This window comes from Astyanax mexicanus, chromosome 1 (assembly GCF_023375975.1).
Source record: "Astyanax mexicanus isolate ESR-SI-001 chromosome 1, AstMex3_surface, whole genome shotgun sequence".
Classification (NCBI taxonomy): Eukaryota; Metazoa; Chordata; class Actinopteri; order Characiformes; family Acestrorhamphidae; genus Astyanax; species Astyanax mexicanus.
This window is the reverse complement of record NC_064408.1, coordinates 8,798,050-8,812,742: the sequence shown is the minus strand read 5'-3', so window position 1 is coordinate 8,812,742 and position 14,693 is coordinate 8,798,050. Positions and strand designations below refer to the sequence as shown.

Sequence of the window (14,693 nt, the reverse complement as noted above, 5' to 3'; positions counted from 1 at the left end):
GATTTAGGGTAGTGAGCTGCTGCTAATGAATGGCTGTATTTTTTTATTGCCCTAATGCGAATCACTAAAATCTCATTATAGTTTCCACATCATTCATCAGACAGACTCAGCTAATCCCAAGCAGCACCGGGTTAAATCCTTGGCGAGGCAGCCAGGAGAGGGGTATTGATCTAGAATCAATGTTCTTCATTAGATGAACCTAGACGTTGCTCATACATACCCTTGAAATGAAAGGAAAATAAGAAATAGAATCATCACTTGTGTAAAAACACTGTACGGCCCTTTCTAAAGATGTTCTGAGATGATTTGGAGGTATGGGTGAGTTGGCAATTAGGCCCTAACAAATTTTTCAGAATGGAATCCAAAGCCATCCCTCATACAAGCTCATATTAACCCCTAGTGGCACAGGGTTAGCATCGTGGTGAGCCAGCCTGGAGAAGTATTGATCCAGAATCCCAACTACAGAACAAAATTGAGCTGGAGGAGCTTCTGGAGGAGACCAGCACTACCTTTACTTTTCACAGACATGTTCAACACAGGTTGTTACTGCATGTTCACCAGTTTTTTTTTTTCCATTAAAAAGGAGCAGTGGGGGGATATTTAGAACTAAATTAGCCCCAAGCAAATCACTTAAACAGTTGGACTGGAATCACCAGTCATACCGGCAAGATGTTCATCATCTCCACAGGGTACAAACAGTGCCAGAAACTAAGCCAACCCTGCTGCCAAATCCAGCTTTAGACCAGGTTTATCTACTAAGAGGTTTTAAATGGTCTAAACTGGTCTATGGTGGTGGTCAGTGTGGTTGAAAATCTGGTGTAAATCATACCCTTTGTAATCTAGCTGGTTAACCAGCTCTTGGACAGCATTGTCTTTGTTATCTGATTTTTTTGTCATCTGATTTTGCCCATGGTGGTCATGCTGGTCAACCAGCTTGGTTTAAGCCGTCCAGGCTGTATTTTTAGAAGGGAAGGGAGGTCTCTAAAAAAAAAAAAAAAAAAGTCACAATCAAGAACAGAAAGATAGCCTTTTATTTTTTCCTTTTCAGTGTATTAAAGCAGAATATCATGAACAGTTGGAAAGGACCTAGTCAGGAATGAGAGTACTGAGCATGTCATTTAGAGCTGTGAGTCAGGCATGAGAAATATTCTGAGAAATATTGTGGCGTGGAAGAGGAAGGAAGACCCGTGAGACTCATGCTGAATGCTCAACAGCTCCTTTATTGAACAGGCTTGCCACTCACTTACAGTCTTTAACAAGACTAGGAGAGCCATAACCCCACAGAGCTCAAACAGCCCAAAGGCCACCAACCCAGCTGTATGTCTCCCAGATGGCAGATCCAGAGTGGTGCCCACCCTCTCTGCATAACCCCTCCCAAGGGAGATGCCCCACCCCTGTCATCCTCGCACACAGGAGAACAGAACCATGCCTACAGGCAGCCACACACACAACCCAGAGCCGCCACATAGCCCCCCTCCCAAGGGTCAGCCGTCCCGGCGACCCCACCAACCCAACACAAACCCCGTGTACAACAAAACTTTTTTTTTTTTTTTTTCTTTTTTTTGACAATCAGTCGCAAACAAAGTCATTAAGGGGGGGCGGCCTCCGTGCCCGCAGCAGCCTGGAGGGGCCGGGCATGGCACCGCCTGCCAGCGGATCCGAAGAGCCAGAGTTCAGATCAGGCACGAGTGCAAGGCCGGCAGGTTCCGCACCACCGTCCACAGTGTCCGACAGTCTCGGCCTATAGGGGGCCAGCCTATCACGGTGCACAATCATAGTGCGTCTGCCCCACCGGATCTTATACACCACCTCCCACAGCCTGGACAGCACCAAGCACGGACCCACCCAGGCCGACTGGAGCTTCGGGCACAGTCCCTTCTTCCGCTGAGGGTTATATAGCCAAACCCTCACCCCCACCGCCAACGCGTCCCCAAAGTAGCGCGTGTCGTACGCACGCTTCTGCTTCTGCCCGGCAGCAGACTGGTTGGAGCGCGCTAGACGGTGCGCTAATTCCAGCGAAGACATAAGGTCCGAGACGAAAGTGGGCGTGTCCGAAGCGTACCCGCCCCCGTCAGGAGGCGCCCCAAAAGCCAGGGAGACCGGCGTCCTCAGTTCGCGCCCGAACATAAGCAGAGCCGGCGTGAATCCCGTCGTCTCCTGCACAGCGGAGCGACAGGCCAGCAGCACTACCGGCAGGTGCCTGTCCCAGTCACGCTGGTTCTTGTCCGACACCATGGCCAACTGCGCCACCAGCGTGCGGTTAAAACATTCCACCAGTCCGTCACTCTGCGGATGAAGGGGCGTCGTCCTGGTCTTATGGATTCCCAGGATGCGGCAGACCTCCGCCATGACCTCCGACTCGAAATTTCTCCCCTGGTCGCTGTGCAGTTCTTCCGGAACCCCGAATCTGCAAAAGAACTCCCGCACCAGGATATCCGCAGTAGTGACCGCCCCTTGGTCCGGCACCGCGTAGGCCTCTGGCCACTTCGTGAAATAGTCCATCGCCACCAGAACAAAGCGATTTCCAGAGTCCGTCACCGGAAAGGGGCCCAGCACGTCCACGGCCACCCGCTCCATCGGGCTGCCGCACTGGTAAGGGTGAAGTGGGGCGCGGGGCGCCCTCGAGGGGCCCTTCTTGGCAGCGCACACGTCACAGCAGTGCACGAAGAGTTCCACGTCGGTTCTACACCAGGCCAATAGAAGCGTTGCCTCAGGCGCTTCAGAGTCTTGGTGACACCAAAGTGCCCAGCCCCAGGTGACCCATGAACTCCCCGTAGGACCGATCCCCTAAGCGCCCGTGGTACCACCACCTGAAACACGCGCCGCCCGTTCGCCGGATCCTCCCAGGTATGGCACAGCACGCCATCGGACAAACTAAAACTAGCCCAGTTGGAGCGCAATGCCTTAGCAATCGGGCCCAGCGGCACCACCTCCCCCCACGACGGTGTGACGTTCGCACTGAGCGCGTGTACTGCCCACGATAATTCGCGATCCGCACGTTGCGCATCGCGGAGCTGCTCTACGGACACCTGAGCCACCCCGACAGCGCCAGTAACATCCCCGGAGATTGCAGCGCAGCGTGCAGTCTCAGCAGATTTCTCCTCAGCACGAGCACAATTTTTGCAGTCGGCGGCCACACACGGCCAGCGCGACAAAGCATCCGCGTTACTGTGGCCACGGCCCGGGCGGTGCACAACCTCAAAACGAAACTCCTGGAGTCTAGATAACCAGCGCGCGAGTTGGCCCTCGGGCTCGTGGAAACGCATGAGCCACTGTAGCGAGGCGTGGTCGGTGCGCAGCAGAAAGGGCACCCCATACACATACGCTCGGAAATGTTTAAGGCTTTCGACCACTGCGAGTAGTTCCCGGCGCGTTACGCAATAGTTGCGCTCCGCCTTGTCCAGGCGGCGGCTATAGTACGCTATTACGCGCTCGGAGCCGTCCTGAACCTGCGACAGGACTGCTCCGAGGCCGTGGTCGCTCGCATCAGTATCCACAATGAAACTCTCAGACACCTTCGGATACGCTAGAATCGGAGCATTGCACAGGCGGCTTTTTAGCTCCTCAAATGCCCGCTCCGCCTCGTCAGACCAGCGGAATTTCACACTAGGCTTAGTCAGAGCATGAAGCGGCGCTGCCACGTCCGCAAACCCCCTAATAAACCGCCTGTAATACGAGGCGAGCCCCACGAAGCTGCGAACCATTTTTGCGTCTCGCGGTGTGGGCCAGTCACACCGGATCGGTTTCCACGCCAGCACCGCTCACTACGTGGCCCAGGAAGCTCACGCGCTGCCTTAGCAGATTACACTTTGCCGGATTGAGCTTCAGGTTAGCCGCCTGAATCGCGCCGAGCACCATTTCAAGGTGAGACAGTGCGGAGTCGAAGTCGGTTCCGTGCGCCAAGACGTCATCCAAATAAACGACGCAGCACGACCGCGGAACCCCGCATAAAACACGCTCCATAAGACGCTCAAAAGTAGCCGGTGAGTTACACAATCCGAACGGAAGCACCGTGAAATGCCATAGGGCTGAGCCGAGCGAGAAAGCGGTTTTCTCCCTATCCCCCGCCGCGAGGGGCACCTGCCAATATCCGCTCCTCAGGTCTAACGAGCTGAACCAGGCTGAGCCAGACAGCTGGTCCAGCGTATCGTCGATCCTGGGGAGCGGGTGGGAGTCAAGCTTCGTGACAGCGTTAAGTCGCCGATAATCCACGCAAAAGCGCCAATTTCCATCCTTCTTTTTCGCAAGGACCACTGGGGCCGACCACGGGCTGCTCGAAGGCTCAATAATGCCCGTACTCGCCATCTCGCGGACTAACTGCTCCGCCGCTACGCGCTTTGCTAACGCCAGACGGTGCGGCCTCAGCCTGATGGGCTGGGCGTCACCCGTGTTTATCGAATGAACCGCAAGGTTAGTTTTAGTACACTCGCGCTCAGACACAGCGAAACTCGTGCGAAAACGGCCGATCAGTTCGCGCAAACGGAGTTGTTGGGGACCAGATAAACCCACACAACTGCGCTCCAGCATCTCCTCTATCGGATCTACACTCAACCCCGCATCCAGCGGACCCTCTACAGTATCACGCACCGAATCACACACATTCCCTCCCACCAGTTCACTTACCCCTAACTCGTCGCGTATCTCTACGGGGAGTCCAGTCACCAGCACCGAGCCCCGTGCACAGTCAATGATAGCTCCGACGCGTGAGAGCAGGTCCTTGCCCAGAATGCACGGGTCGTTGATGCGTCCTACCCAGAACTGTTGTTGAAAGGGCCCCTTGCCGACATCAATCGTCAACTCCGTTAATCCTAGGAGACCTATAGGATCCCGGTGACTGAAGAGAGAGCGATGCGCTGGCTGTTGTCAGTCACAAACTCGCCCGCTACCTCCGTCGCGAGCTCGGGCCGTATCAGTGAGACTGACGAGCCCGTGTCCACCAGCGCGTTCACCGTCACTCCATTCAATGTGCATCTCAGGAAGTAGCCGCTGAGTCCGGCAGTTCCGGAAGCAGATCCCGAGGGTAAGCATAGCGTTCCTGGGGCCACCGTAACCCTCACTGGGTGGTCCCGGCCCTGTTTCCCGGCCGGCTGCAGTGCGCTCGCTTGTGGCCACGCCCCCCGCAGCGCCAGCACTCCAGTTGGGCATCAGACCGGCTCCGACCCCACCTCTGCGAATCACGGGCAACCGGCGACGCCCCCCACAGTCCAGGATGGCTTGAGAGGATGAGTTCGGACCGCTCCGCCACCTCCACCGAAAGTGATCCAACGCGAGCCTCCTCTGGGCCGCTCGCGGAAACGTTGGGTAAGCTAGGCGGGTTAGCAGGGCCATCTCCGATGCCAGCACGCCCAGTGTCTCTCCCTGCTGTTGGCGTCTGTCCGCCACTAGCATTTTGGCGGCCGCCTCCGACGGTTGGCGGCTGAAACGTGTTCTCAGCGCCCGCGTCAGTTCAGGCAGCTCGCAGCGGCACTCGGCGGGGAGCTCGATCAGTACCCTCAGCGCGTCGCCCTGCAGCGCCAGGCAGAGGTTGGCTGCCGTCTCGGCGTCCGTCCAGCCCGCACCGCCCGCCACGATCTCGAGCTGAGCTTCGAAGGCTGTCCAGTCAGCGCTGCCGTCGTAGGGGGTAAGGCGGGGTTGAGCCGTCAAGCCCGCCATCCCGGAGGCTTGCGCCGCCATCATCGCGCCGTCCGTTCCGCGAGTCGGCGCCGCTGTCCTCGCGCCATCCGCTCCGTGAGCCAGCGCCGCCGTCCTCGCGCCATCCGCTCTTGGAGCCAGCGCCCCGTCCTCGCGCCATCCGTTCTGGGAGCCAGCGCCGCCGTGCTCACGTCGTCCTCTCCCCGGCCACGACCTCCGAACAGTCCGCTGGCGCCGTCAGGTCCGAGTCCACTCCGCTGGAGAGCCTTGCCTCTAGTCCGTTGGTCCGCTGTCTTCCTCCTTAGCCGTTCGATTTCCCCTGCCAGCAGCTCAATATCTTCCAGCAGGGTCACTTCTGACACCAAATGTGGCGTGGAAGAGGAAGAGGAAGGAAGAATTTCACAATATGCTGAAATTCAATAGTGACCTTTGTGTTGCTATTCTGAGAGGAAATTACAGAGATGCCTCTGACCTCTACCAGAAGTCAGTTCACACTGCACAAGAACACAAAGACTCAGCACAAAGCCTTTTGTGCCATGAAGAAGAATTGGAAGTAAACCTGCCATTGTGAAGAGTGACCAGGCAAATGTAACTTTACTCAGAGCAAAATTCTGAGATCTAAAAATACTGAGCTATCAAATATACTTTTCACTTTTCCTTACTATGTGCTCTGTAGCACATGGCTCTGTTTTGTTCCTGCCTCTTTGCCTCTTTGGCTTCACCCTAGCCCCAACTTGTCATTATTGGTCCTAACTATGTCTTGTTTGTAAACCAGCCCCCTCGTTATCTTCCCCAGGTGTTTCTTGTCCATGTCTGTGTATGTGATGAAGTGTGGGGATGAATGGTGAAAGGAGGGTACCAAAGGGTTAGGTCGGCGAGATGCCAAAAGGCTCAGGAGACAGGTAAGAATCCCTTTTAACATGTTTATTGTGTCGAACACCCAAAAACAGAAACCAGAACAAAATGAAATCCCACAAACACCAAGAAAAATAAGTACAGATTTGTACTTAAAAGAGTACAAAGCATGTGGCTGGGGCTGTAACTTAAATTGAGGTACAAAATGTTTCTTTCAGTGAAAGTCCTTTTTTGTACCCATGTTTTTTTGTGCCAGGAGTAAATATGTGTCAAGAAATTGTCTGGCTTTCAAATAAAAAATGTGCAGTTAAAATATATATTGTTTATTAGTACAGTGATACAGAATACTGAATGTACCTTTTGTCTGTTTAAATTGTACAAATCTGTACTTATTGTTGTTAGGAATGACTTTGTACTTTAGAGGGAACACATCTGAACCTGTAAACACCAATATTGTATCTTTGAGGATACAGTTATGAAGAGTGTACCTTTTGAGTATCGTGCCTCTGTTTTTTAGAGTGCAGAAATGAACTGTACACTATGCACACTATTTACACTGATAGAAAAGTACAAGGTGGGATGGCTGCTTCCGGCTGCTTCCACCTCTGAACAACACTGTAAGTAGCAAAGAGTTTCAGGCTACTCTAGTGACCTGTGTCTCATGATAACCCCAGTGTCCCCAGTTAGTTAGCTCACCTGCCTTAAATACCCTTTAGCCCCACCTCCCCTGAATAAAGCAACAGCGGGTGGACTAGCAAACAAACACATAATATTTACAGAACATAAAAACAATAGATATTACAGGCATGCATGCAACGAAGGTAAGTATACACACATACGTACAATAGTAAATTATCTACACGATGTTCTAATCCTTTTCTTTTCTCCCACTGGTACTCCAGGCCCCCATTCCCCAGGACAACCCTTGATCTCTGCCTAGACCTTAAGTGTCTGGGTGGCTCATGCACCGTCATTTCTACAGTAGTCAGGTAAATACTGTGTTAGTGTCTTTTTATTGTCTCTAATAAAATGTATATAAGGGGTTCTTGGTGGATGGTGATGAGCTTAGGACTCTGACATCATCTCAGTGTATATAGTCCTTTTGTTTCAGTCATCTTTTGTCTGGTCTTGTGCATGTTGTCAAAAGTTCATGGTTCAAGTTTGTAGGTTCAGCTTCTTACTGTTTAATTTGTTTCTTTTGATAATTTCTTTATTTTGCTTGTGGTGCTCTGGTATCTAGTTTTTTTGTTTTTTTGTTGCCCATGCTATTCTACCATCTTGTTCTTGTTAATTTTTCATACTTTTCTGGTCAACCAACTTGGTCTGAGGTAGAAGGCTTCATTTTCAGCTGGTAGGTCTTTCAGAAACCAACCCAAGGTCTTTTAGACTGGGAGTAAAAACATTTATTTATTTGATGTATTTATGATTTGTAAGTACAAATCATAAATGAAATAATTAACAAATAAAAAAATTGGACCTTTCAGGCAGTATTTGTTCAGACCACCCCATAAAATATTTTCAAGAACAAGTGGCATAGGTTTCTATGAATTTTTTTTTTCTTTACTGTTAAAAATTTAAAAGTTATGGTCATATAGGTGATTGTAAACCGTATTTTTATAATTTTACAGTTCATTATTATTTTTAACTTGCCATTGCTATGCTTTAATCACTATTTACATGTTTTTTTTTTTAACATTCAAGCAGATGTTCCTAATAAAAACTTAAGGAAATGTTTTTTTCCCCCAGCATTTAATTTTTTATTCAGTAACAAGGAGTTTTCCAATGTAGCAAAGTAAATTACTTTTGTCAAAATGTACTAAAAATAAAATTAAAAATAAATAAAGAAAAATGACCTATTTTAAAAACTACTTTAAAATTACAAATTACTCATAAAATCTACTCAATTAGAGTAATGTGAGTAAATGTAATTAGTTACTTTCCACCTCTGATAATATGAGTATGTTTATAGAGTCTATTAGACACGACATTCATAGAAAGTGTTACTAAAATAAATTGCAATTAAGAGTCAATTCAACATACAAATAAAGAATAAAGAAAGAACAAAGCAAATGAAAGTTTAGAGTGTTTATTTTGTTCGATTAAAAGTAAAGCATGTTCATTTGTTTCAGACATTATTTATTATAGAATATAGACAACAGAAATTCATTTTTTTAAAATATGATGATTCTGGAACAGCCTTACAATGAAGAAACTCCTATGAAGGTTCCTTCCATGGTTCCAAATCCCTTTCCAGTGGTGCTTCATTTTTAGCCGGTATACTGAGATGGATTAAAAAAAGACGTGTCTTAATATAAACTATTCATTTTGACACAGATACAGCCAGTTTACCAAATTCCAAACAAAATACATAAAATGATGTTTCTACTTACGCTCTGAACCCAGGTCAGGTAGGCAGACACACGGGTGAAGACGCTGGGCTTGTTGACGACATTGCAACCAAGGCTAGAGACAAAGCTGGACAGACCATGGACCACATACCTTCCACCAACCAGACAGTTCAGAGGGCCACCACCGTCAGCCTATAAGGAGACCACGTGATCAGTGTTTTACTTACAGTACAGTCAGGCTGTAGGGAACCTGGTAAATACATCTATTAAGTAAATGGGTCATTCTCCATTTGGAGTGGGAAACCATGTCACAAAGGTTGGAGGGCTAAAAAAAAGCCTAAAATATTAAGAACAATTCCAAAAGTCAGTATACACATTAAAACCAAATTTCCTTTTCTTATTTTCATTTTTTTAATCTTATTTCAAAGACACTTTACATATGTAAAATAGCTCGCCACATAACCAATTTTCAACACTTGAGCAAACATTTTTAGTGTAAAGAAATGTTTTATTTTATAATATTTTAAATATTTAAATATTTTAAAACTTTTGAGATTTCATAAAACAGATGCAGATTTACTGTATGCATGATTAACATCATACTACATTAAAAAAATATATGTATTGTATTTAAAAATATATGCATTTCATTTAAAAAATATTTTTGCCAGAAAGATTTTGGACTCTTCTGGACTCTTATATTATATTTTACCTTAGATATTGTTAAACATAGCTCTGTCAAACTCTTCCCTGGGTCACAGGTCATCAAATAATAAGCATCTCAAGGCATGAGAAGGTGAGGTCATACTTGCTCATTTTATTTTATTAATTTGACGATAATTTTCTTTATCAGGTAGCACATAACCTCTTTGTGTCACTTTCGTTATGTTCTTTAATTGTTAAATAATTAATTTTTATCAAATATATTTCCATATGTCTTTTATTTCATTGATTGTAAGTAGTTACGCATAGTCTCTTGACTGCCAATGAGGTAGGGATTTCACAAAATCATCCATTTTAACTAAAATGTCACTGGTGTTACAGATGTGTTACCATCATGTGGTATTTGTCCTTTTTCATGAGTTTTTTATTGTATTAAAAGTATCCTGCATAAAATGTTAGAATCATTCTTTTTCCGCACTATTTCTTATATTAGTAGTTAAATTTTCATGATTATTGGACAAAAATGTATTACTATATTATTATTATTTGTTTAATAGTATAGGAAGACGCCTTTAAGTTTAAAGAAATACCTTTTTTTTGTTATTTTCAGTGCTTATGTACAAACATACTTTGGTAACATGTTAAGTTAAATGGAATTTCTTGGACTGGAATATCACATTCAGCCACATTGCAATTTCAATTACAAATAAATAAAATGATGACAAAATAAATTCTTCAAGATGGCGTAACACCAGTGACAAATTCACCGAAACTTTGCATTTTACGTTAAAAAAAGTATTAAAATCTATTTGAAATTAAGCTCTCCATTTTGCATATTTGGTAAGTGGAGTTGTTAATAGACATTTTAAGGTTGTTTGTTTCTGGGAAAAATTAAATTGATTTTTAAAAATGTATCCACTTGACTTCCCACTCCAAATGGAGAATGACCCGAATGTATTAAATAAAAAATCTGTTCTTACAGTGCAAATAGAAGCAGCTCCAGTACCACCAGCGCAGATCATGTTGCTCTTGGCCACAGAGCCCCACCAGGTGCTGCTGCTGCAGGTGGCGTAATCGACTGAGGGCAGGTAAGCCTGTCTCAGCTGAGCAGAGAGTAAACCGCCAGCTAGAAAAGATCAAAGGGGAGGAAACCAGATGAGCTGACATGTCACTGAAGGAGGCAGAGATAGGATCATTTTAAGTATCATTTTATCTTCAGGAGATAAAGCTGCTGCTCACTCTGAGTGGTTCCCCAGCCGGTGGCGTAGCATGGGGTGCCTCTGGAGAGGATCTGGTTGAGGGAAGGCAGAGGAGCCAGCTGGATGTAAGAGTTCAGGGTGGCTGGAGAGGTCAGACGGATCAGGCCAATGTCGTTTCTGAGGGAAAAGTGACAAAGAATTTAGGTAACACTTTACTTGGATGGTCCATTTTATGTCCTTGTTGATGCTCAACTGACATTCAACTAACACTGAATTGAATGTCCATTAAATTTAACGTAACCCTATGTTGAATGTAAATGATTCAAAATAGAACCTAACCTTAACCCTTAATCAACCATAACATCTAACCCTACACCTAACCCTAACCTTAACCCTTAATCAACCATAACATCTAACCCTACACCTAACCCTAACCTTAACTCTTAATCAGCTATAAAATCAAACCCTACACCTAACCCTAACCTTAACCCTTAATCAACCATAAAATCTAACCCTACACCTAACCCTAACCTTAACCCTTAATCAACCATAAAATCTAACCCTACACCTAACCCTAACCTTAACCCTTAATCAACCATAAAATCTAACCCTACACCTAACCCTAACCTTAACCCTTAATCAACCATAAAATCAAACCCTACACCTAACCCTAACCTTAACCTAAACTTAAAATCTAACCCTAAACCCAATCCTAAAATATTAAGATAAGCGTTTGGGTTGGAGTTGAATGTAGGGTTATATTCAATAAAGAATCATTTACTTTCACCTTTTAGTTCATTTGCATTTAATAGACATGTAGTTGAATGTTAGTTGAATGTCATTTGAGCATCAAAGAGGCCATTAAATGGACCATCCAAGTAAAGTGTTGCCAGAATTTATCTATGGCAGGGGTGTCAAACTCCTTAAGGAGCCGGATGAAACTTATAAATGTCACAAAATGTAACCAAATGTATGTAGCAAAGTACCAAATGAATGTAGCTTCTCCTTAATGTTAAATAACTCTGGTTATATTACTCATTCATTAAAAAAATACAGTTGCATGGAAAAAGTGTTGGCTTGTTGCATTGATATAATATAAATCCTTTTAATTTGTCATGTTATGAAATCCACAAACTCCATCAATTAAGGATCAAACTATTTAAGTGAACAAAAAATAACATCAAACACAAGATACAATATTAACTTTGATCAAAACGTTTGACCTACTGAGAAGAGGCTAAATTAGTATACAATAAAAAAATGATGAACTACTAAGAATTTGTGTGTCAGATGAAGCATTTCACTTCAAAATTTTCCTGCAAAAGTCTTGCATCGAACTATTGAGATGGTTTGATTACAATAAACGTTCAAACATCCACATCAATGACTACACTGCCGAGTAGCGGAGGTAAACCCTAACTTTGCGGGTGCATTGTGGGAAATGTAGTTTTTGGTCAAAGCACGCTTCTGACCTTTTTTTTTTTTACACTAAGACATTTCCAGCTCTTACAGGCCACATCAAATTACATAGTGGGCCACATTGTAATGGGCCTTCAGACCTTGAGTTTGACACATATGATCTATGGTCATTTACAGCACTTCACAGGTCAGAACTTCCAAAAAAGTTCCAAAAGAAGTTCAAATAAAAAGCTCCCACACAATAAATATTTTAGGAAAGAGAAAAATTGCACATAAAACTTACCCAGCAGTCAGATCACGGTTCCAGCTTGGGTGGATGTAGGTGGCGCTGACTCCATAGAACTGCTCCTTGCCACTCTCAGCTGCAGTCATATCGTGCTCACCAAGAACAACCATGACAATCGGGTTTCTGCATTAGCATAAACATAAAAATAAACATTGACGTTGGTTAGTAGCGAGATTTTTTTTGACGGCACATTAAGAACCGAACAGGACAAGATGTTTTCTTACGCTTGCAGGCAGGTAGCAGTGGTCAACACCCATTGCGCTTTGATCAGCACACCTCCACAGACATGGTTGTAGCACATGCTGCTCTGAGCTCGCAGTGAAGCCTGAAAAGATCGTTTAAAAAATGGGAGAAGATTAAGACCTGGAAAACAGACTTTATAGACTCTACAAAACCTAAATCATTTATAGTTCACACCTGCCAGGGCCAAGCATTTGCGCTGGTCACTTGTCCACCAACAATCTTGGTCTGTGGTTTTGGAGCTTTTGCAGGGACCACAACGTCAGTTGACTGTCCGAGCACTGCCGCCGTAAAGAAAGAACAAGCAAGATCAGACAGACCAGCTCAATTCAGATAAATGATTTAACCAGGACCAAGACCTTGCGATGCTTGGCTAAAATTAACCTCATTTATTTGGTAGACATGCAGCTACAGCAGGATGAGTTCGGTCAGGACTTACCGAGGGCTGCGAAGGAGGCGAAGAAGAGGATTCTCAGCATCTTTGCAGATGATCAGGATGATTCAGATGATCAGGATGATTCAGATGATCAAGATGATCGAGATGATCAGGATGATCAGATGTGATGTGCAGCAGACTCATATGAGGCCTTTTATACAGTGAGGAGCAGTTGTCAGGGGTGGAGCTGGATGCACTAGGATGCTGTAAGAAACAGGTTCTGCAACTTCAACAATGCATTGACCAAAAGTCCGCTACACACAGATTTCCTCTAAAGGAAGCTGAAAATAAAATCTCCACAATGTGCACATTCATCAACTTAATGCTCTAAGAGCAACCCATCTTGTTTTTCAGGTCAAACTTGTTGTTTTAATCTGTCCGATTCCAAGAACTCAAAGAACAGTTTCTTGCAGAATGGTGTTTCCTGCATTTGAATCTCTAAATCTTCTCATAATCGAACAGGTTTATGTTTTTGTCCTGTAATTATAACTTAGAAACAACTCTGTCAGTTTGCATTGCTTTGTACGTACAGTGTGTGCAGTTCAGGAATCCTTGAAGCAGCACTGTCCCATCCTGTATAAGAAAGCAAACTGTTTGAAGACTGTACAACTAATTTAAGCAATTTAAGTCAGAAGTCTCTAGGCCAGAGTGCAATTTAAGTTACAAGTCTTTAGCCCAGAGTCCATCTCAAGTCAGAAGTCTCTAGGCCAGAGTCCAACTCAAGTCAGTCACAAGTTTCTAGTCCAGAGTCCAACTCAAGTCAGTCAGAAGTCTCTAGGCCAGAATGCAACTCAATTCAGTCAGAAGTGTCTAGGCCTGAGTCCAACTAAAGTCAGGTTCAAGTCTCTAGGTCAGAGTGCAACTCAAGTCAGTCAGAAGCCTCTAGGCCAGAGTCCAACTCAAGTCAGTCAGAAGTCTCTAGGCAGGAGTCCAACTAAAGTCAGTTTCAAGTCTCTAGGTCAGAGTGCAACTCAAGTCAGTCAGAAGTCTCTAGGCCAGAGTCCAACTCAAGTCAGTCAGAGGCCTCTAGGCCAGAGTCCAACTCAAGTCAGTCAGAAGTCTCTAGGCAGGAGTCCAACTAAAGTCAGTTTCAAGTCTCTAGGTCAGAGTGCAACTCAAGTCAGTCAGAAGTCTCTAGGCCAGAGTCCAACTCAAGTCAGTCAGAGGCCTCTAGGCCAGAATCCAATTCAAGTCACACAGCTTTAGCCCAGAGTCCAGTTTAAGTCACAATCTTTAGGCCATAATTAAATTGAAACCCATCCTATCATTATAATCAGTGAGAACATGCATTCAACAAAAGTATATCTCTATTCCAATGGTTTTAGCACACATTTGCAAGAAACACTCCATCCAGTTGGGCTCTATCCACACATACCTGAAGATATTTTCGTCTTGGTTTTGTCCTCCAACATAATTGATAATGCAAATTTTTTGGTCTGTGAAAAATAAGCTTTTCTAAAAGGCTGTCAGTGTTGAACATTTGTTAAAGTACTGTTTTCAGTGTGGTCATGTGTGTGGTAAAATTTTACTTTATGAAAACACTGACATCACAACTCCCTCCACCATGTTTAACAGCTGGAATTTTTAATTTCAGGGTTGGGAGGACATGTTAATTT

At 45.2% G+C, this 14,693-nt stretch overlaps 1 protein-coding gene across 1 annotated transcript; it reads right to left on the bottom strand.

Annotated features, from left to right (window-relative positions):
• Nucleotides 1-8,556: 8,556 nt before the first annotated feature.
• On the bottom strand, nt 8,557-13,223 carry LOC103040969 (elastase-1). Its single transcript, XM_007231380.4, has 8 exons — nt 13,081-13,223; nt 12,819-12,922; nt 12,626-12,726; nt 12,399-12,524; nt 10,737-10,873; nt 10,478-10,623; nt 8,877-9,026; nt 8,557-8,765 (listed from the first exon to the last, which is right to left on the bottom strand). The coding sequence occupies exons 1-8, from the start codon at nt 13,118-13,120 to the stop codon at nt 8,754-8,756; spliced, it is 816 nt and encodes a 271-aa protein (XP_007231442.3). The 5' UTR covers nt 13,121-13,223; the 3' UTR covers nt 8,557-8,753.
• Nucleotides 13,224-14,693: the final 1,470 nt, after the last annotated feature.

Bases quoted from the DNA above. Each gene is read 5' to 3' on its own strand.
- LOC103040969 (XM_007231380.4), bottom strand. From the start codon at position 13,120: ATGCTGAGAATCCTCTTCTTCGCCTCCTTCGCAGCCCTCG. The intron at 12,525-12,625 runs GTAAGAAAACAT...ATGCTAATGCAG, and splicing joins ACTGCTACCTGCCTGCAAGC to AAACCCGATTGTCATGGTTG. The intron at 9,027-10,477 runs GTAAGAACAGAT...GTCTCCTTATAG, and splicing joins GAGCTGCTTCTATTTGCACT to GCTGACGGTGGTGGCCCTCT.